We start from the raw sequence: 23883 nt of genomic DNA, 5'->3' as shown, positions 1-23883 counted from the left end.
GGCTTTTACTTTGGTATTCAGCCCCTGAGGTTCAAAGAGACTATCAACAATAATGGTTCTGTGGCAAGCGCAATGCGGTGTCAGGCCATTTTCATGGGTGCTGTACTGTGTCGTTGTTTTTTTCACCCTCCTTTCTACTTCTTAGGATGAAAAATGGAAACCAGAATCAAAGCAGCCACAGTTTTCTAGCTACCTCTAAAAGAGCAGCTACTCATCCATCCAGATGATACAAGCAAAAAAAAAAAAAAAAAAAAAAAATGAAAAGCAAGAGACAATAATGAAGCAAAAAGGATGCTTTCTTATTGTAATGACTTCTTTCTGCTTCACGTCACTGAGCAAGATGAGAAAGATGTTAGTTTTGTAGAAACTGACACAGTACTGCAGGATGACCTCACTCACAGTACACTGGCTAGGCGTCTAAGACCCCTGTAGACACATGGGTTGGTTTTCAACATAAAACTAGTAACGAGTATGAAGTGATATTGTGGTTGACAGTCGCTGTCCTGCCTGTAATTAGTCCTCTTAACCCTCAGTCTTGTCTGTGCTCCTTTCAGGCTGTTGAAGCTCAGATCCGAAGTTTTGGACAGACGCCTTCACAACTGCTCATAGAGCCCCACCCTCCCCGAGGTTCAGCCATGCAAGCGGTGAGTGCTTTCCACACTCGTCTGGCCTCTTCTTCAACTCGCTCTCCTGATCTGTACCAGTCTCTCACCATTCATGAGGTTCTCTACCATGCCTGGGCCCACTCTCCTTTACAGTATCCGCCTGCTTACACCCAGCAAGCGCTGTCACATTCTCCCTGGAGTCAGGAGGAAGTAGATCAGCTCCAGTGCTCATATTTCATCAGCTCATGGTTTCTGTTGCAAGGTTCAGAGGACCACAGTTGTCATGTCTCTTCACCATAGAATAAAGGACTCCATGCATAAAACCAAAGGTTTTTTTTTTTTTTCTAATTTGATCCTGTGAGTTTCATGGTTTATTTTTCTCTTGTGTTTATTCTTAACATACCACTGTACTGTCTAGTTTCAGAATTGTAGAATTATCCTGGTATATAGGTTCACTAAGGGTCTGACCTAGAAGAAAGGAATGAATGGCCGTTTGGCATACGTAAACCCGGGTTCTTATGTTTCTGGGCGTTCACCAGCACTCTTACACTCTTTCCAAGTGGGTTCACTAAGTTGGCAGTGGGAGGGCCTAAGATGGTGAGGCTCCTCCTTCCATGTGGACGTTAATCTCTTCCACCCTTAAGATACAACAATCTCTACCCCGTGGTAGATCATTGTCCAAGGACAGAGCTGGTGAGGCTTCTTGACCCCTGCTTTCTACTCACACATCATATATGCCAAACTCTACTGGTCAAAACAAGTCAAGGTCAGCCTATAGTCAGGATTAGTCTGCCTTTAGTTTCTGAGTAGTCTTCTCTGGGGGCATATTTTTGACAAAACAACAAACTGATTCATATAGTGAAAATATTTTTAAAAATTGATAGTATTTTTTTTCTTGCATTGCCCCGCATAAAACAGTGTGCTCATTACTGTTCTAGATTTAGAATGGAGACTGTAACATCTGTATGTATTAATCTTATGTACAACTTAAGTGATAAATCCAAATTCCATGTTGTAGCATAGAGATGACAGTATTGTGACAGATGATAGGAAGAAAAGATGAGCAGCCAAGAGGGCGTGAGACAGAGATGATGCCCTGATGGCTGACCTTTAATTCTTTTCTCTCTCCTCCTTTTTTCTGTCTCTTTCTTTCTTTCCTGTTAACACTCTTTTTTTCTTCCTCCAGGCTTTTCCCTTTTATTCTATAGTAATGTGAATTGGCCATAATTAACTACAAACTCTTAAAGAAATTGTATCACCATTTCTCTAGTGTTTTTAAACCAGTGAAATCAGATGTAGGTGAACATCCAGAATGACTGGTGGGCAGAAGGAAGCACAGAGAACGAGCAGTGAAAGATAACGTCATAAGCATAAGAAGAAAGTCACGTGTGGACATATGAGTTAGTCTTGGCAGTAGCTTCTGGATGGGACTCAGGCTTCTGGGCGATGAGTGATAGAAGCCCTTCCGCTGCTCCACTGACTTGATCCAGGGTCACTGCCTGGCCATGGCTCCTGGATCCATGGACCATTTCTTCCTCATGCAAAAGATTATTGGCTCCTGGAGGCAGACCTGCAGGGTAGAATACCGTTATAATCTTTATTCTCTGAACTGAATAACTGAACTCCTTTTTAGACCTGTACTAGACCTATTTTAATCTGATTCACAAGAAGGTAGCAAAGAAAGGCACATTAAAAAGAAACCACACTTTTCAGCAAGCATTCCGTGAATCTGGGGAGGCTAAATGGGATTTGGCTAGCTGTTTCCTATGTTTTTCTCAGACTCTCTGGCAGAAGCTCCCAGGATTAGTAAGAGTTTGTTTCTCTCATCTGAGTTTTACCAGTTCTCAGCTTACACGCAGCTGCTGCCATTGGCACAGCCCAGCCCAGCATGGCAGCATGCTTCCCTTCCCCGAGTTCCTTCTGAGAGACTGGCTGGAGGGACATTTGTTTCTAAGGCGGCAGTGGTCAGTTACAGAAGTTGAGTCTGTTGCTTGCTGTGGAAAGTGGCCAAGAATTGGCTCTAAGCTTCACCGTGTTAATGCAGTGGTCTTCCTAATTGGTTTGGTTTTTGTTTTTTGGCTTTTTTGTTGTTGGTGGTGGGTTGTTGTTTTCTTTTTGTTTTTGTTTGTTTTTCATGCTTGTTAGACGTTTTAAAACTACTCAATTTAAGCCTAATAATATTTACAGTATGGGAAGCTAATAATCAGGAAAATGTAGAAACTTCCTTTCAGGGAGACTTTATGATTACGTTGTATTCTGATTTTCTCTGAGTTTATAAATTGACTTTAGATAATATTATTTTTAAACTATATAGTTGGAAATAAGGCTTGGAATGCTGAAATGGTGTTTTTTGTTTCCTTTTCGTGGGGTTTGAAAGAGTGTGCTCAGAGGAATTGTCCATGCTCTTTGTTTCCTCATCTTCTTGTTCTAATTTCATAAAAGCCACAGAAAGATCTGTGTATGAAAAATTACTGATACCAGGGGTTTTCAGAATTAAGAGCCCAGTTTTTATTGATTGTTTTTACTAACATTCAGGAGTTCCAAACCAACTGCACCTCAGCATACACACATATGAATATCACAGAAATTAAAGCCACCTCGTGCTGCGATAAGTGCGGGAGCCATAATATACACCAGGTGTAGTAATTAGCAGGCGCGGGAAGGCTGCCTATTTGTCTGGTTGTGCTGCTGTTGCTGTATCCCCCTGTGCTTTCACACCATCAGATAGTTGGATTTAATTGAGGCCACATCAGATGAGGCATTACTGACACCTTTAATTGAATGAGCATCCAGGGAGGATTAACTCATAATATTGATTGGCTTTTAGCCACTTGCTCAGAAGGGTGTCTGGGTAGCTTATTAGTTGCCTTTATTTACACCTTTATGCAAAGAGTGCAAATAGGAAATCTTAGTGCAATATGTTTTTCTAAGTACTCTTAATAACTTTTTTAAAAGGACTGATAATAAAAATGCAAATGTATTTAATTTTTTATTAGCAGTTCTGAATAAATGTGTTAAATATATGTGCCTCAACATTTACATATACCTGGTGTTTTGAAATATGATGGTAGGAAGGCAGCCAGCAGCATTTCATCAAAGTGTTTCAATTTTGAATGATACTAATCAGCTATTAGAAAATAGACATGGTAGGAGAGAATTGCTGAGAACACACAGTGCAATTACTGTGTGATGGCTGAGGACCACAAAGGACAAATAAAGCCAATAAATTAGAGTAGTGTTTTATATGTCTTAGGTTATGACATATGGGTTGTAGGAATGATCCAAATCCCTAGTAATCTTCAAGATTTATTTTGTTGCTGGTTATTAGAAGAGTGTTTTGCATAATATATATTTTAGTTTCTGACTTTCTAAGTACAGGTCAAAAATGTCTTGAGCTTTAAGGGCTTTTTGTTGTTTGTAACTGAAAGGGAAAAGGGGCATTGAGGTATTTCTCTTTATTCCTGTTTATGGCTTGATGGACTATATAAATAATATTGTTTTTACAAGCAACATTTTCATTGCTTTGAAATAACTTTATAATTAAGTTTATATATTACATGCATAAATTCTCCACCATAATAATAAATGCATGCTTCCTTATTTTTCAATATTATTTGTTTTAATCATATCTTAGTAGTCAAAAATCTACATGCTACTCAAGACTTACTTTTGATTATCTTTGGAAATTACCTTAAGCTTGTCTTATGTCATTTGCCTATCTCATTCTTTTTCTTTTTCTTTTTGTATTGCAACAAAAAGATCACTAGGCAACACAACTGGAATGGATTAATGCTTCCCCCAATGCTTTTAATCTAAATCACACCATCTTTTAGAGTTGCAGGGCAGTAGGCAAGGAAAGGGAACCAATAAAATTTGTAGGCTTTTAAAGTGTTTTAGTTAATGCATCCTACTAAAGTCACCAAAAATTTCCACATGACCTAAAAATGTAGGTTAGTGGTAGAGCACTTGCTTAGCAAAATCGGAGGCTCAATGTTCAACCCTGAGTGCTGTCGGGGTGGGGAGGTATAGAGTGGGGCTAATGCCATGTGTCATGGGCAAAGCCAGCCAGTCATGAGCACAGTTGTACAAAACTGTCTGAACAGCACACTTTGCCTTGCAGCCTATTTTAACACGATCTTCCTCTTCTTGTCCCGTATCCTCTCTGTCTTCCTGTGTCTCCTTGTTTACTTGGGTCTTGTCTGTCCACTCAACAGTATCTCCTCCTGCAGAGTCCATTGATGTTCACAGACCAGGCCCAGCAAGATGTCATCATGGTCCTAAAGTTCCCTTCAAACTCCCCTGTCACTCATGTTGCGGCCAACACCCAGCCGGGCCTGGCAGTGCCTGCTGTCATCACTGTCACTGCCAACAGGCTCTTTGCCGTGAACAAGTGGCATAGCCTTCCTGGTAAGTAAGACATACCTGGACTTAAACATTAGTCTCAGTCAAAATGCAAACAGTTTAAAGGCTTAAAGACACCCCACCTGAGGCGTGCACTATGAATGTTAAAACCACTTTTCACATCTGATGGTTTGCATTTAATTCTTGGCAGTAAGTACTGTTTTTAACTATTTTATTTTAACTATTTTAGTATTTTAGTATAATGGTATCATGTGTTATGTCTGTTAATGGCATATCATTATCAGGTACCCCCTTCCCAAATCATTCATCTGTATTACATCTGATGGAAAACTTTGTTTCATCTGGTATCTACCAGAAAGTCTACGTTTTTCTTGCTCTTTTTGCAGCTCTGATGACTGAACATAAGGTCTCATACAGCAAATGCTGTTCTCCTAGTTAAATCTCCACCCCCAACCTTACCCTTTTATGCATGGCATGGTAGAATTTATTGTGGAGCATATATAGAATACAGTACAAATACTTCATACCTCTCAGTACTGTCTCCTTCCACAAAGTACTAAAGCCTTATTTAATTGAAATAACCCCTAGAAACTCCGTCCAAGTTGGAAGAGGTATGAGCAAGCCTAGGGAGTTTCTTCATTCCCCATCACTGTGGCTGGTCAGTGAGTGTTGGAATTCAAGTATTCTGACTACACCTCAGTGAATTCATTACCGCTTCTTTTGGAGCAGGAATATTAGGACTTGAATTGTTTTTCTACTATAATTTTTATATAATTTTTAAGACCACCTTTTAAATGTATTTGTGTGTGTGTGTGTGAGGGGGGTTACCTGCATGTGTGTCTATGCATCATATGTGTGCAATGTGCAGTGTGTGTGTGTGTGTGTGTGTGTGTGTGGTGTGTGTTTTACCTGCATGCCTGTCTATGTACCATATACGTGCACTGTGTGTGTGTGTGTGTGTGTGATGGGTGTTTTACCTGCATGTGTGTCTATGCACCATATATGTGCAGTGTCTGTGGAGGCAAAATGGCAACAGATCCCCTAGGACTGGAATCACAGATGGTTGTGAGTTGCCATGTGAATTTGGGGAGCAGAACCTGAGTCTTTTGGAAGAGCAGCCAATACCCTTAACTACTGAGCCATCTCTCCAGCCCACCATAATTTTTAAAATGGTGTTAAGAAGTTAAAAAAAGGGCTGGGATTTAGCTCAGTGGTAGACCCTTCGCCCTAGCAAGCGCAAGGCCCTGGGTTCAGGTCCCCAGCTCCAAAAAAAAAAAAAAAAAAAAAAAAGAAAAAAATTTGTTTAAGTCCTAAAGATAATTGCCTTTTCTAAAAAAAAAAAAAAAAGCTAATGATACAGGTAAAAATGGTCTGGAGTTCTGCTCATCCATTAATCTACAAAGCTTATGTAAAGCACCTGGACCTGAAGTGGTTGCAAAGGCACATTATTGAGTAAGAGCCTCACCAAATCAAAGGTAAAAGATTTTTGAAGTGAAGCGAAAGACATTCAAACAAAAACCTGGTATATTGACTAAACTCAATAAGAAGTCTTTCAAAAAGAACCTGTAATTGGCATCAAAATTGATTAAACATAGCCATTTTCATGGCCAATGGAAATGATACACTGTTTATAGAAATGCCAGTATTTGATTAGAGAACAGATTTCGAAAAGTGAAAACAGGAAGATTGAAACAGTGCCTTAATGCTCCCATTATTAGATCTTTTGTCCCTGTTTCTTCAAGAGACATGCTCATTTGGGAGTGAGCATTTTAAGAAATGTAATTGTTTATCTCTCCAGTCCTACTCATGAGAAGAGCTGCCGGCGGACACAGTAGAGGACTCTCCTACTATGTGTAGTTACCCAGGAGCTTTACAAATATCCCAGTGTGCCTGACACCAAGACAGACACAACTCATTCTTCTACTAGGTGACTTTGAAACAGTGCTGAGCCTCAGTCTCAACTGAGTGACAGCATCATGGTGGAGAGACAAACCTTTCAACCCTTGGAGAACCTAGGCACATTAATGAACTGGGAACACCTTAAGCCTTGAGGACTAAGCTCTTGACATTTCCCTTTTGAACCAGCCATGTTTCTAACTAACATGCTTCCCTTAATACTTGGTAGGCAAGAATTTTCTCTCCCCAGTCCACTTTTTCTGTAAATACACAAAGTAATCTAATGCTTGGTTGTACCACTAAATCCCATCCATGTGTATCCTTCTGTTCCTAGCAACAGTGCACGTTTGTAAGGTTCGAGCCTGGGGCCAGCATGGTTCTGCAGCCTTTGTCTGTGCTGTCTTCAGGGAGTTCTCATTGCCCCGTGTCTAGTTCATCAGCAATATTTGTTCCCAGCCTTCACATATACTGCCTTCACAGTAGGACACAACCACCCACCACAGACAAATACAGAGAATGATACCGTGAGTGAGGACTCACCACAGGAAACTGCCCCTCTATAGTGTGATAGCCAGACCTAAACTACACTTCCATCTAAAACTGCTAAGCTCAGTTCCATTATGCCTGTGCCTCAGTCAGATCTGTTTACAGGACCCTGATTTGTCATCCTATCACATAATCCTTTTACCTGTCTTGATTTAAAACAGAAATCTATAGCAGTTCTTCTTGGGGAATGTCAAATTCAGATTCCATCAGGTTTTATTAAATTTCAGATTCTGTTTTCTTCTCAGGACCTAGGGTTTCCATAACCATGTCCATTAGGTTGGCATTGTTTTTTGTTTTTTTCAAGTAATATTTGTGTCTTGACTTTCAAAATAAATACTTTCTGTCAGGAATTAGCTAAGTAGTATAACATAATCAAACTCTTGGATTCAATACCAAGCACTCAAAACAAAACCAGACAAATATTGTATTCTCTCCTCTCATTGAAAGGTCGTTGAGGAGCCTCTCAATCATCTTAAGGGGTGTACTGACTTGATCCCTCAACAACCGAAGTGTAGGTTGAGCCATCTTCAGTTGTTCCTTTTGTAGATCAAATGGCAGGTAATGACACATTTATATGGTCCAACGTGTGCCATCTAAACTATATGTGAGAGCAGGAAGCTGAAGCACAGAGGCTACAGGACTTGCCCCTGATGGCAGAAGCAGGACGTGAGGCTGGCTAAACTCCTCAAGCTCCGTTCTCCAACAACTGGCTTTAATGTGTCTATGCTCTTAGGTCTCAGAGCAGAGAAGCATTCTGAATGACACTGGCATAGCTGGAAGTAAGTGGCTCTGCTGGGTAGGCCAGAGGCTGGTCGTATTTTCCTAAACATTCTCTGTAAGACTCTGTAATTTCTTTATCAGCAAAGCTAGTAAATCAGCAGGGTGAGACACAGAGTTTCAGCTTCTTCAGTTCCTTACACTCACCTATAATTTATACTGCCACTATTGGTCTCACTAGAATTTTATTAATATTAAAGCTTGCCAAGCATCTTTGAAAAGTTGACATTTAATAACTAGAGAAAATATACCCTAATAAGTTTTAAAGTAATCCAATGAACTTATAAAATGCACAGTATTTTATTTTCAACCATCAACCACAGTCAGAACTTCCTGATATCTAACAGTACTGAGCAGAGCCTGGGGAATCATCCAAGCCCTGCTGTCAGTATTGTGCACCGAGGGTGAAGGGCAGTCATTCGAGGGAAAGAGTTCAGAAGGGGGCCTAAAAGTCAGTGATCAGAACTATGAGTCTGGAGTGGTCACCTGGCCAACACTCTCTCTTAGGGTGCACAAAGCCATCAGTTGCAGAGCAAGCCAGTGGCATTTCCTCTCTACCTAAAGTCTTTCTAGCTCTTGCAGAGAAATAGCTTACAAAACCTCTTTCAATTACAATGTAACTGTGCTTGCATCTATAAAACCATTTTGAGAATGGAACAAACTATTCTTAGTATGGATTGATTTTTCTAACTCATTCCCTTCTCAGGTTATTTTTAAGTCAAAACCATGGAAATATTAAATATTAATAAAACTTTGTAAAAAAAAAAACCCTCACTCCAGTCTTTAAGAAACTATTTCAGTCAAATGCATTTAACTAAAACATTTATCTGCAGATACCTTTCTTTATTTTTATTCAAACTTTCAGTTGATTGATTTTAGTGATGGATGAAACAGTAAATGTTCCCTGACTTAGAGCTTTCTCTTTTTCCATCATAAATTGACAGTTTTGTGGATCCTTTGTGCTGCAGCATTCAAAACTGCCTTTTTAAGAAGTAACGAAAAAATAGTATTTGCTGCAGTCAGCAGATGGTTGTCACATTTTGTTTTCAGCACGCTTTACCACTTAATTTTGTTTTGTTGCAGCATCAGAGACTGCCAGTCAAGCATCTGCTATAGCTTATGGCCTAGGACTGGAGCCACCGCAATGGCACATGTTCAGAACAGCACTAATCTAAAATAAATGTTTAATAAGCTAGCCATAAAAGCACCTGGATTTTTATTCTTTAAACTTCACAAAATTGCATGAGAGATTTGGAGGTTGGAAACAATTCTACATAAGGTTGACTTGTGCATTTTTTTAGTTAAGTATATGAAAAATAATGCTTTTTTTTTTCTTTTGTGAATTCCAGCTCACCAAGGTGCTGTGCAAGACCAGCCATACCAGCTGCCAGTGGAAATCGATCCTCTCATAGGTCTGTCACTTCTTTCTCTCTCTGCGATTCATTAAGCTCTGTATGGTGGCCCTGAAGTGTAGATTACAGTTGTTTTTCACTTGCTGGTTGCTGGGAATGGAATTTTCCTGATAAACCATTTGCATGCAAATTGGAATGCAATGAGCTGTGGCTATGCTGGTATTTCATCAACTCCCCCTCGTTGGTTTGCCTAATTTGAACAGGCCTAGGACGCGTGTCACTGAAAATTAATATGGATGCTGTAATAATGTGTGATTGAGAATGCGCATGAAGTACTGTCAGGATAATATTGGATCTTTTCATCACTCAGACTTGTTGATGAGCAGGAGCGAGGTGCGTTATGATGAATTGGTGCAAATGTAATGTGATGGAGCCTCTTTGCTAGGGAAATTTTCATAATAACAGTGGGATTCTTAGCAGCACTGTGTTGTGAGAAATAAAATTGTAATGCCAGGGTCTCATCATTAAAGGAGATCAATCCTTTCTTCCTGGGCTCTGTTCAGTCAGAGGGGATTAATGTGCAATCGCAGAGCAGTTTCGAAGTTGAAATATATTACCCAGCCAATGGTAGTGTTAAGATATTTGTATTCATTTTCCTAGAGTCCTGCAGCCAATAAATTGCCATTGGAGGTTAAATTTGTTGAGGGAGAAGAAAAAAAAAAAAATAGGAGACTAGAAAGAGCCACTGGGAGTGAGGGAGCATCTGCGGCAGATGACTTAGAAATTTTAATTGCTGTTATGGTTTTGAGTCAGCTGAAATCTCTAGTTAGCATTTGTCATTCTTATGCATTGGGATTTCAAATGTGGTGTCACCAAAAAGGTTAAGCCTTGATAACTTTTAAAATTAAAAGAAAGAAGAAAAAGAAAAACTTAATTGCCTTACCATGGGGGTAAGCGACCGGCATGAATATTTGGCCTATAATTTTGGCAGATTTACCCTGAACAAATACATTTGCTAGAATGTTACTGTTTTACATATAAATTTTTCATATGGATGAGCAGATTTATTATTTTAAAATCTACAATGCTCCCTATTTTATGTTACCCTCATTTTCGTTACAGCCTTTGCCACAGTAGAACACTAAATGGTTACCATTCGCTAAATGGTTTTCTACTATAGGATGGATGAACAAAACCTTAAATTCAAAACCAATTCATTAATCATTTCCCTAGTAAATACTATTCTGAATTTCACTTTTGTCTCTTAATTGCATTTTGCTTTAAAAAGATACTGTTTGCTACTTTTTAAAGTAACAAAGCTAAATGGTCACTGTATAGTTTTAAAATCAGGAAAATAAAGCCCATTTGCTAAGACACGAAAAACACTCTCTGAATTATAGGTCTACTGTTTGCTTTAAAACATGGCAATGAATATTCTGTAATATAATTAAGTGAACTCAGCCTGTGTGGGCAAAGTTTCTTGGTAAAAGGCCAAATACTAAATACTTCAGGCTTTGTGTCTTAAGGTTTCAGACAATTATTTAACTCTCTTTTTTTTGCAGTACAAACGCCACCATGAACAATGTATAAGCAAAAGAGTGTGACTTCTTTCCAGTAACGTTTCATATTTAAGGATGCCATGGGTCAGATTTCAGCCTGTAGGAAATGGTTCACCATACGAGCTTCCAGATCACAGCCCCTCCCCCACTAAAGTGACTATCTTATGTAACCCAGGCTAGCCTCAAGATCAGTATATGACCCAGGATGACCCTGAACTTCTGATCCTGCTTCTAGTTTCTAAATGCTGAGATTTCCTGGCTGTGCACAATCAGCCAAGATAAATCCCAGGGCTTTGTCCATACTAGGCAAAGACCCTACCAATTGAACACAACCCCAGCTTCCTTCTCATTAATCATAAAACTAATACATAAAAGTTTTTATCATAAATACAGATACTTAAAATTTCTAACATAGTAAAAAAACATTTGTAATAGTATAAAACATGGGCTGGAGAGATGGTTCAGTGGTTAAGAGCACTGACAGCTCTTCAGAGGTCCTGAGTTCAAATCCCAGCAACTGCATGGTGGCTCACAACCATCTGTAATGAGATCTGGTGCCCACTTCTGGTGTCTCTGAATACAGCTACACTGTACTCATATATAATAAATAAAGAAATATTTTTAAAAACTAGTATAAAACATTTGTAATATATTTGTAACATATACCAGTGGAATCTCCATATAAATGAGCCGATAGTCAACATTTTTTATTTTTTAAAAAACATGAAAACCTTCAACAGTTGGAAATTTCATCAACTTCTCTTTTCGTTTTGGATTTATAACCTATTTTCTCCATGTAGTTTTATCTTAACTTTTAAAACTTGATTACTCTATTACACGTTTCAGCCATAAACATATGTATGGAAAGTTAAGTGTGTTTATAAACTTAATTTTTTTCTATGTACTCAAGGCTCAGATTTCTTTTACTTCATTAAAAAGTTGGAAATATATTTTTTATTAAAGTCACATATTAAAATTAAAATATTAAATTGATTATACTGACTAATCTTTAAAATTTTTCTTCATTTTGGTTTTTGTATTACAGTCTCACTCTGTAGCCCAGACAAACCTAGAATTCATTATATTGTCCAAACTGGCCTTGAACTCAAGGTCTTCCTGTGTCAGCCTAAGTGCCAGGATCCCAGGTGTGTGCTTCCACGCCCCGTGTTCTTACAGGGCTTATACCTTCATTCATTATAACATCGACCTTTTAGTGTGGCACTGAATACCAGCACATCTCCACCACGAAGTGCATCTAAGCCCTGTAATAAACTTAACAGTGTTTCCGAAATAAAGGAAATATAAAAGAAGTACTTACTCGGAATAATATAATGTAATATAATATAATATAATATAATATAAAAGAAGTACTTACTGGGAATAAGTCTTCAGTCAACTAGATGGGTGTTTCCCCTTCTGATAGCTCATGTGTTGATGTTCTAAGGTTTGTCTAGCAGATCCATTTCTGTTTATTTTTATAGCTGAGGAATGTTACATAAGAAAGTAGATGGGAAAGGGAAATGTTCTGTTTTAATAGTGCCATACAGGTCTTTGAACTCTTACTAATATGTAGCAAAATTCATGTAGTAAGCTATTAAGAATTACCTTATGGTCTAATCTTAGTTTATCTTTCATTTTAACAGTGCTGTTTAAACTTATTCTTAATGATTCGTTAACTGGCAGTGTGATTAGATCCTCATTTCAGTTTCTTGAGGCCATCTGACCTACAAAATGATGATACGTAGGTACTCACTTTCTAGTGTCACCAACATTATTCCTGAGGCTCCCAAGAGATTTTAATTTCCCAGGGGTGAAGAACCATAGTAAGACTATGCATGGAATGGTATATGACAAGGTTTCATGTAAAGCAAAAGAAGGAATAAGAAAGGAAAACTCACAGGAGAATTCTCAGGCAAATCAGTTTCAGACAAGAGAATATATGGAAGTTGAGGAACAAGAAATTGATTCCCATAAAACCATCTGTGCCTGTATCCCAGGGGGAGTCTCAGACTCCCAAAAGTAGCTGCGCTCCAGTTTAGATGTTGTGTATCTAATCAGTATTCCAATTTATTGAATGAAAGTAGTAGTAAGTTTACTAACAAAAACAGTGGAATAATTTAAAGGCTCTTATAGAGTGGATAGAATCAACAGACAAAGGGACTGACAAAAGGATGGATGGACAATTTTCAGTGTTAAGCTTCTAGTAACAAGTCACTTCAAAAGGAGTAGGTCTGCTAGTGAGCGGTGCACACCTGTAGTTTCAGCACTCAGGAGACAGAGGCGGGATGACCCCCAGTTCAAGGCCCTCCTAAATAGAGGGAGACCTTTTCTCAAAACCCCAAACCCAAGACAAACAAGACTCGTCCACTCGGATGCTGAAGGAACATTGGCCTTTACTCATGGTCTGCTGCAATTCCTCAACTCAGAATTATAACGCTTGTCCAGCCTCTCCCAAACTAGTGAGAATAAATAGTCTAGGAGCAAAAGTCATATAAACACTGCATACGGTGAAGTGTGGCAGTAGCTGGTGTAGGAAGCGCCACAAACACTGTTTTCCTAGTTGTCTCTCAGTCTCACTGCAGCAGGGTATTTTCTGTGTGTGGGGTTCACTGTCCCTCATCTGCCAGCAACTTCTCTTTGTGTAAGAAGAAAACTGATTCCCAACTGGAAGTCTTCCCATTTTACTATTGCTGCTACTTCCTACCCCATTAGCCTCCCAAAGCACATTCAGTTACCTGCTGAGTTTAAATGGGTAAGTTGTGCTAACAGACATTAGCAGGACTCTGTATGTAAACACACGTGTGGGTGTGTTCTTTTTATGTCCAGGATAGTTCAGGCATCAGTGGTTCTCAGCACAACCCTGAGAATATTAAAGTGCTTTGCCTTCTTGTTTGTTTATTTAATTGGGAAGCCTTAATATTAAACTCCCACATTATTTAGAAATCATACATAATGACTAAATACTAGGTATCTCTGAATTTTTCTCAGTATAGTTTCATCCCTTAAAAAACTGAAAATTGGTCTAAAGAACTTAGTAATAAGACACAAGCATTTGCTTTGCCTGTTCCGTTCATTTTGTGGAGCAATCAAGCTGCTTTCATGGTGTAAAAACCCTTATTTGTAATGGAAAGTCACTAAAGAACAAAGGTTCTATTTGGTTGGCCTCATAATATTGTTTTTAAAAAAGAATGGAAGGGAAAGGAGGAGAGGGGAAGGGAAGGGGAGGGGAGGGGGAAAACAAGCAAGCGTCTCAGGAAAATTGTTCTGACTGGCAGATCCATGCTGTCCCCATTGTTTGGTGTCAGTACATGCCTGACCTGAGCCCTGAGACAATCCCGTCTCAGGAACTCCAGCATTTGTAGCATGCTGGCAGGTTGTCTTGTCCTGTTGCTTAAGTCGAGACTAAGAACGTGGCAGTGTGCCTTGCTTTGACTTCTTCTCTTACGGGGATCTTGAATAAACCCTCATTCTTGCCTTGGCTTACATGTGTGAATGCAGCTGTAAACTGGGGAAATAGGAGTTCCCTTCTGGCCAAATAAAAACCCGTAAAGCCAGAGTACTACAAGACGCTACAGTATTTCAAGTATGGCGTTTAAATCCTGATACCTCTTCCTGTGACAAGATGTTAAAGCGGTAATAGATCGTCACAACATGAGTCCATCCTTATGACAATAGACATAATGAGATAGTCAGAAATAACCCCCACCGTGATGGGATCTAGAGGCTGTAATCTACTTGTCCTGCCCAAGAGCTAAACAGCAGGTTTCTAGGTTGTATGCAGTTTTTAAAATGGTAGTATCCTATTTTTTCCTTGAAGTAAAACATTTTTACTGAGATGTTAAATATAACAGTTTACATTCTTCCAGTATTACATATATTTTCCCATTTGTCTTTTCAAATATTATACATAAAGGTCAAGTATTCTTCTGGACCCTGTCTCCTCCTTCCTCTCCCCAACCCACAGTGGGATAGCACCGTAGGATTTCTTTGTCTGTGTGTACTTAGTAGGTTTTCTTTTCTCCTTCTCTCTGTGTTCTCACAGCCTGCGGCACAGGGACACACAGGAGGCAGGTAACTGACCTCCTGGACCAGAGCATTCAGGTGCATTCCCAGTGCTTTGTCATCACTTCCGACAACCGCTACATTCTCGTCTGTGGCTTCTGGGATAAGAGTTTCCGGGTCTACTCCACAGATACAGGTAATTTTTATTTCTTAACTTAGCATCAAGAATTCTTTCTCATCTTACTCCCAAAAATAAAGAAGATGCTTCCCCTTCAGGAAACAGCGTAGATCACGTTACCAACTTAGCTTCAGTGTGTTTTCAGGAGGCACTCTTCCAATAGCTTTGTCTCACATGCTTATAGAATGAGTAATTCCTTTCTGCAGGAAAAGCCATGGATGTAAAGAGCACCTTGTGTGTACACAGGATTTTAAGGCAAATGTACAAACACAGAAGTATACTTTTAAATCATTTTCAGTTATTTTTAATTATTTAAAAGGTTTCTTTTCCATATTGGAAGACATGTGAAGTCTATCTTTTCAGAATATATATCTTGTCTTTCCCTATTCTTCACAGAATCTTGCTGAAAACTACACTACTCTTCAGAGTAGCTGACTACTGATTTAGTGTGTGACAGGCATGCTTTTTAAGATAGAAGTGTACACCTGCACATGCACTTGTATCCCCCTCCCAGAAGAGCAGACCAAGCAAAATCAGTATTATTACAGTGGATATAGTCCAAGGAGTTTTTGCATGTCAGAAATTCAAACTACTGGTAAATTTAATATCATATCTTTAAGGCATTTTAGAAACTGTCAAAAGAGAAGATAAATTTAAAGGTAGTATATAGTTGAGTGTGTATTTCACTATAACTGATCAATAGGCCTGTAGCGTGGATTGTTGTTAGTTAGTTTTGACTCTCTGGTGCTGCTGAGCATGCTGTCCCACTGTTAGACACCCGGACCCCGGAAGAATATATTTCAAATGAAAGAAGAAAATGTAGGTATCTTGATTAAATGCTGTGGGAGTGGGAAGTCCTATTAAATTGAAATTTCTAATTAAGTGCTTTATAGTACATCCTCTTTCAGGCTTGCTAATAATCCTTATGAAATGCATGTCCTTGCCCTTCTCTTAATAATTATGTAGGCACACTCAATAGTGATGGTTCTCGTGGAGTTTAATGTGTGTCTTTGAGACTGTTGTAACAGCTGAGAACAGGGGGAGAGTACTCTCTTCAGTGGAAATATTTATAGAATAAGCCCTAAAAATTATTTGTAAGAATTGTTCTTTTTTATTAAAGAAATTGATTTCCAAAAAAAAGAGAAAAATTGATTTCCATTTCCTTATGGTTCATTTCACTGCTGGTTCATGAATGAAGACGTGACCTCTGAGCAGTCCTAGGTGTCTCGGTCTGCGAGGTGGATTATTTTTAAATTAGAATTCCTCGACATTATGTAAACTGCAGAGTGAATTGGTGTTTTCTAAATCTGTACTTCTTTATCATACTGGATCTTCTATTTTGATAATCTAATTCAAATCTATCATTTTCATTATGACAAAACGAGCCTTAGCATTATTTGATACACTCTCTGTCTTCACTAACTCCCAGGTTAAACTTGACACATCCTATTATAATTTTTTCTTAATAGTCTTTTAGACTGCTTATTGTTATCACTTTAAAAGTTAACCTTTTAATTTTAAATTTTAAATAATTTTAAAATTGACAAGGTAAGTTCATCCTTTTTTTTTTTTTTTTTTTTTTTTTTTTTTTTTTTTTTTAAAGTTTTGACAGTGCATGGAGTTAAGTTACCACCTCACAGACTATCTTGGTGCAGAACAGCTCCATGACCCCCAGTTCCCTGATCATGTCATGTCACCTGCCAGATGTCACCTTCTCCCCACACTCTCAAGTCCTACCCACCAGTGCTTACCTATTTCACATCTGCAGGTTGGCCTGTGCCAGCATGTGCACGGAGTCATAAATTACATCAGTCTTCCATCTTGCATTTGGAAGCTTTTGGATTCACTGACATTCCATATTGTTTTATTATGAGTACATTACATGCCTACGTATGTAAGGTCAATCTAGCTGACTTCCATGCAGTACCAAATAACTCACATAATTCCTGGGTCCACTCCTTTTTTAGAACTTACAAAATTCTTGGCATACATATTATTGCTATGGAGGTGGACAGTGTCCTTGTCCCATACGTATTGTAGATAGTAGAACTGAGATGTAGAGAGGTAAGTGACATATTGAAACTTAAGCAGCTAATGGTGCCAGGACTGGGGGTAGGACTCGGCCCTTCTGACCTTACATGTAGCATTTGCTTTTTACCACATTGACTCACACAGGTGTCACCATCCTTGGTCAATTTGAAAACTACTGTAATTTGTAGCCCTAAGTTCCTTGTGAGACTGCCATGTTCCATTAGACTTAACAAAGTTGATATCATTCCACTCCATCCTGACAGAAACTTTGCAATACCCTGTTGAAAACTACATGTTTCTCTGTATGTAAAATACTGCATAAGAAGTATTTTAAACTTCATATCAATAGGACTGACTTATAAAGTACAAATTCATATTTTCTATAAAAGTGTAGAAATCTCAAGTGATATTCCTTGTACTGTCTTGTACACATAGCTCAGCTTCTAGTTTTATTTAAAAGTAATTTCAGTGAGGAAAATAGGAGTTTGTATTTTTATAACAAATGATAATATCAACTATTTTTTTCTTAAATTCGGTAGACAAGGAAAAATTGTATAATCGGTTAATGTATAATAGCAAAGCCATCACAAGTGTTGAATTCAATTATATTTTAGCACACAAGCCACAAAAAAAAAAATCCTTCTCTTATTAGACTGGGGAGGGGTACTTGGGGTTGTAGCAGGAAATTCTTGAGACATAAATCATGTTTTCAGGGTACAGCCAGGGCAGCAGAAGCAACAATCAAACCTTCCCTAGCAGTCAGATTTCTTTAGGCAACATTCAGATGCAGTCCTGCAGAGTCCTGTGCTGGAATTTTTTTTATTTGTAGCATAGCTGTCAAATAAAACATTAACTAGAAAATGTTTTCTGTCAAAAGAGGGACATTCTAGCGTTTGTGGTAATATTTGATATTAGTGCATGGAGAGATAGGCTGGTATTAAAGGAAACAGAAAACAAAGGCTGAGGAACACTTAGGAGATTATCAGAAAATAATTTACCAAAAAGAGCAGCAGGTATTTATACTGTGATTTATTTAAGAGGAACGAGCCTCCATATCAGAGCCGCAGCAGCAGCCTGCTGAGTTAGGCTGCCCCGCGAGGGGAAAGGGAAGCTTCAGATGCTCAGATGCATCGTTCCCCAGAGCCAGAGCCTGCACTGTAAACTGTAGAGACTAAAACTAAGCCGGACTAAAACCGTGAACTCCTTTGGTGTAACATTTGTGTCTCCCCTTTTGGATCTCCTCCTCCGTTCACTGCATTTACGCTGTTCTTTCATAGCGTGCTTGATACCCTTGTGTGTCTGTTCACTGGATTTCAATGTTCGTCCTCCCCATCAGACAATAAAGGCCCTGAGGGTGGAAACCATGTATCCTCCCTCGCCCCTGTATACTTCCAAAACAGCCTAAGGCCTGGCGCCAAGTACATGCTAGGAAAATACTGTTGAAGCTTCATGATTTTGCTTTGGGGTAAAAATTAAAACAGAAAATGTCAGAAGGAAAGGAAAGCGCAGGAACTGCGTATCAGTTCTCCTCACACTGATACTGGAGAGAGAGAGCAGTTACTTAAGGAGAAATGATAGAGAATCTTGGACGATTCTGCGATTTATGCATACCAGCTTCACCTGGGCCCTGAACCCGTTGGAATTTAAGTAAGCTACCCAACAAACAGTCCCTCTCTCTGTGAGGCCCAGTGCAGCAGGACACCTGACCCGAGTCTCCTGGACCGAGGACCTTGCTTACCTAGTTGACAGTACAACCCCACTCATACAACTCATACAACCCCACAGAGTTGCTAGACCCCAAGACAGACATAGCCTGCCCTTGAATAACAGAACACTAATATGACCTACCCGTCTTCCTTCTGCAGCTAAAACACAGACAGTTACCAACGAGAGTGCCCCCAGCTGCCCATCTTTTGCATTCTGCCCTGCAAGATATGTGACCATTTATTACTAAAAATCTTCACTTGAAAACGAAGTAAAAATTGCTGTACATTTCATATTTCATTTGGTCTTTTGACTTCTTTATTTTAAAATGCCGAATTCTTTCTAGCATATGCCTTACTAATATAATCCGACTTTGTAAGTGAGATGTTCTAGTGCCAATTTGGAAGGGTGAAGACATTTAGAAAACTTGTGGCACATTTAACAGCTCAAATACCTGACTTAACTGAATCTCTGATCTGCTTTAATTGCAGCAGGAAATTTACCATATTAACTGTAATGTACAATTGGAATAACTCTGATTTTTTTAAGGGTGGTGGCTTAGCTGTGGGTTCTGTAAGCAGCTGCTCATGAATGAAAACCTGCATTTGACATCTACCTGATGTGGGCAAAACATCTTGCTATTTCATCTCTAAATTTGAAACATTTATAAGTCTTAAGTTTATTGTAATAAATAATTTAAAATTTTAGATGAATACTTCATTTAATAAATTTAATCTTTTTTTTCTTAATTTTCTTGAAAAGTAGCTGGGTGGTGGTGGCATACCTTTAATCCCAGCACTCTGAGTTCAAGGCCAGCCTGGTCTATAGATCAAGTTCCAGGACGGTTAAGACTACACAGAGAAGTTTAGAACAGAGGCAGAAGGAACACCCATTCAGAGCCTGCCCCACATGTGGCCCATGCATATACAGCTACCAAACTAGATAAGATGGATGAAGCAAAGAAGTGCAGGCTGACAGGAAGAGGAGGTAGATCTCTCCTGAGAGACACAGCCAGAATACAGCAAATACATAGACGAATGCCAGCAGCAAACCACTGAACTGAGAACGTTGAAGGAATCAGAGAAAGGACTGGAAGAGCTTGAAGGGGCTTGAGACCCCATATGAACAACAATGCCAACCAACCAGAGCTTCCAGGGACTAAGCCACTACCCAAAGACTATACATGGACTGACCCTGGGCTCCAACTGCATAGGTAGCAATGAATATCCTAGTAAGAGCACCAGTGGAAGGGGAAGCCCTTGGTCCTGCCAAGACTGAACCCCCAGTGAACATGATTAATGGTGGGAGGGTGGTAATGGGGGGAGGATGGGGAGGGGAACACCCATATAGAAGGGGAGGGGGAGGGGTTAGGAGGATGTTGGTCCGTAAACCGGGAAAGGGAATAACAATCAAAATGTAAATAAGAAATACCCAAGTTAATAAAGATGGAAAAAAAATAAAGAATATTAACTGCAAAAATTCTGGAAGTAAAAAAAAAAAAAAAAGACTACACAGAGAAGCCCTATCTCAAAAAACAAAAGAGAAAGGAAGGGAGAGAGGGAAAGAGAGAGGGAGGAGTGAAAGAAGGAGGAAAGGGGAAAGGGAAAGTTACATAGTTTATTTAGATGCCAGTCTCTAATTGAGAACTTAGGCTTTTGAATATTGTTTTGTATGTTCCAGGTTGAAATGATTTTTTTCAGGTTCCTTGACAATCTGAGTTATATTTTTGTCCTACTGACACTTCCTTTTAAAGCCATGCTGAATGTTAAGGGTAGATATTCTGCAACACCCATTTGTAGACTATAGACTTTTCAGGGGAAAATGTTAACTATAAAATAGGGTGTCGGAGAGGATTACAGGTACCTAATTCTTTAGATGAGTCTATAAATGATAGCACAGTATCAGTCAGGCAAAGACTTTCACACCAAGAACTTGTTTTTTTGTTTCTAACTCGGTTATGTGAACCACACTATTCCTTGGTTTGAAGCCGTGCCTGTATGTATAGTGACTAGGATTCTTCTCCACTGTTCTCAGCATAATCTTGATTTCATCATCTCCCCCAAAGGAATTTTCATCACTCAGAGAATTAGAGCAAAGAAAGACTGACAGGGTTTGAATTGCAATCATGATAAACTGTTCCTTTGATCAAAGGTTAGTCTATGTAGTCCTGGTTTGAAAAAGTAGGAACTCTCTTCAAGGTGACCTAAGAACAAAAGCGCTTCCATATATATCGTGAGTTTAGGTGAGGCTGCTAGTGAGCCAAGCTCTGGAGGACTTTCTGGAAGGCAGCAAGCTTTGGTTTTGAGTCTCAGGGTAACTCAAGAAAGTGTTAAATGGTTCCAGTATAAGTGTTCTTCTGGACTGCTTTAAGCAGTAAATATTATTCTTTAGTAATTTATAGTAGCTGTTCATAAGGATATTGTGTCCTCATATACAAGTATTTGTTGAAATAGTTTTAACATATGCTTTTCAAAACTTTCATTACTACTATTCAATTGATTTTTCTCTTCACTATTATAGGTAGCATTTAAAAGCAAACAAACAAAAAAAAAAAAAAAAAAAAAAAACCCTGCCAGGTCAGAACGTTCTAAGATCTGAATTATTATGACAGCATTGTCTTGCAGATTATGTATTTGATATAAGTTTGCCTTGTCTTTTAATTGTGCCTTAAAGAAAAAATGTTTTATATTTCAGGAAAATTGATCCAAGTGGTGTTTGGCCATTGGGATGTCGTCACTTGCCTAGCTCGCTCTGAGTCATACATAGGAGGAAATTGCTACATTCTCTCAGGGTCACGTGATGCAACTCTTCTTCTGTGGTACTGGAATGGAAAAAGCAGTGGGATTGGAGATAACCCTGGCAGTGAGTATAGACATTTTAAAGTGAATGTTGTAAGTAATGTAGAGACTAGCACCTTGGGTAGAAGTGTCCTACCATTACATTGAGAATAAAACTGAACTACCCCAGATGTTGAGTTTCTAAACTCATTGATAATTCAGGTTCACATGTGAACCCCTTGTTTTTATGTTATACTCATTCTTGGCTGCACTAGCTGTCACCAACTAAAATAGAGGTGTTCTCATGAACAATATAACATGTAACACAAAAGAGAAATTACATATTTTCTTGTTTATTGAATTCATGTTTTAAAAGAGAAAAAAATAAAAGTTATAATTCTGGAAATCTACAACTTTATAATACTTTCATTTACATATTAAAAGATAAAACAGGTCATAAAGGCCAATATGGAATATTCAAATTGGCTCTTGGCTTTTCAGATGGGAAATGAAAATGTTCACCAACAACATTAAACGTCTTTCAGAAACTGCTAAAGGCAGTAAAACAACAAGAAATGTGTAACCATTTAAAATTGTAATTCACAGAAGGCAAAGAAAGGAAACAGCCACCATTAAAACCAATCGCACACAGCTGCCGTCAGGAGATGGCTTTAAAAAACACATTAAGAAGTAGGAAAAACAATTAAAGGGACCACCTGAAAAATGAGAATTTAATTAAAATGATTATGAGAACGGAGAAGAGTTCCTGTAAGAATAGCTGTAGATTTCTGTTTCATAAGGCAGACTCTGACCGCTCTTAAATATTTACCACGTTTTAACTGAAAGCTGCTTGCAGTGTATTTGGTTAAGGAAAGCTCATGCCATTACCTGAATACTGGACCTTGTGTCTGGGTGGAAATGTAGTTCATCTTGTCATAGTTTCGATTGACTTCTCCAGGTTGTGCAAAAATGGGCAATAGTTGTGTGACAGTAAACACTTTGTTCAAAAATGCTAATATTCATTTAGTAAAATGCAAAGTTTTTCTTTTTATGCATTTGAGAGATTTTTTATTGGATCATAAACACTGTATTCAGGTAAGACCTAATGGACCTATTTATGACTTTAATCAAAGATAATCTTATATGTGAATAGAATAGAAAAAAGTTCTGATACTGTGGGTGATCCAGTCAGATCAAGCTGTAGTGTGTTTGTACTCCGGGAAGGTATGCTTTTGTGCATGTCTCTTCCTTACACAGACATCTGTGCTTTATATATAATTACAATTAACTTAAAAATATAAAAAACTCTGGGACTTTGATTTCCTAAATACATACTGTGATTCTTTGATTGTGGTGGCCTCTGAGGCCTCTCCTTTCTTGGCCTTCTAGATTGACTACTTTCAGTTTCTTTTTTCTCTTTTCTTTTAATATAAGATTAATTATAAACCTACCACTTTCTTAGTCTCTCAACCAGTTTAGGAAAGCCTTTTTCTTGCTTTAAAATGTTTTGAGCATGTACAGCAATTTGTACCCACAAAGACAGACATTTAAGTCTCTGTTTTTCGCTCAGCGTGGTTACCTTCTCTAGTTATGTCGCATTGCCAGCCCTGTGTGTTCTGAGAAAGCTAAAGCCCTGCTTGCTGTTCCTACCCGGAGCTGCATAACATTCCAGCCATTTAATTATGCTTTGAGATGAGAAAAATTCAGGTTTTCAGAGTATTTTATATCTATTTATACATTAAATGATATATGCATGTATTTAAATATGTTATTTATTTAAGTACCTTATAAATTGCCCTAGAGATGGTTTTTGTATTTGTGTCATTTAAATAGAGAATCAAGAAGGAATGACCAAATACTGAGATTCACTGTAAAAGAGAAATCTAAGTTCCTGGCTCTGCCGTGGCCTCCCCTCCCACTCCACCCTACCCCCATCTGTAAAATAAAGCAGTGGTGGGAACTGTTATCAGAGGCACAAGGTGCTTAGCAGACATAAATCACCTCACAAACTCCATCTTGGCTACATATTAAAATGTTACATGCAGTGTCCACCATTCTCTCCTCTGTAATATGGTGGGCAGTAACACCTAGAAA

The 23883-nt window shown here is 38.6% G+C and overlaps 1 protein-coding gene across 1 annotated transcript in view; it reads left to right on the top strand.

The window, feature by feature from the left end:
* The window catches only part of Lrba (LPS responsive beige-like anchor protein), a 543225-nt gene that overhangs the window by 493746 nt on the left and 25596 nt on the right, over nt 1-23883 (top strand). Inside the window, exons 49-53 of the mRNA XM_032898147.1 lie at nt 555-644; nt 4820-5012; nt 9536-9598; nt 15140-15295; nt 21707-21874. Of these exons, the coding sequence (XP_032754038.1) occupies nt 555-644; nt 4820-5012; nt 9536-9598; nt 15140-15295; nt 21707-21874 (670 nt within the window). The remainder of the gene's footprint in view (nt 1-554; nt 645-4819; nt 5013-9535; nt 9599-15139; nt 15296-21706; nt 21875-23883) is intronic.

This window comes from Rattus rattus, chromosome 3, assembly GCF_011064425.1.
Source record: "Rattus rattus isolate New Zealand chromosome 3, Rrattus_CSIRO_v1, whole genome shotgun sequence".
Lineage (NCBI taxonomy): Eukaryota > Metazoa > Chordata > Mammalia > Rodentia > Muridae > Rattus > Rattus rattus.
Note: the sequence above shows the minus strand (reverse complement) of the source record. Positions and strands in the feature narration are given on the sequence as shown.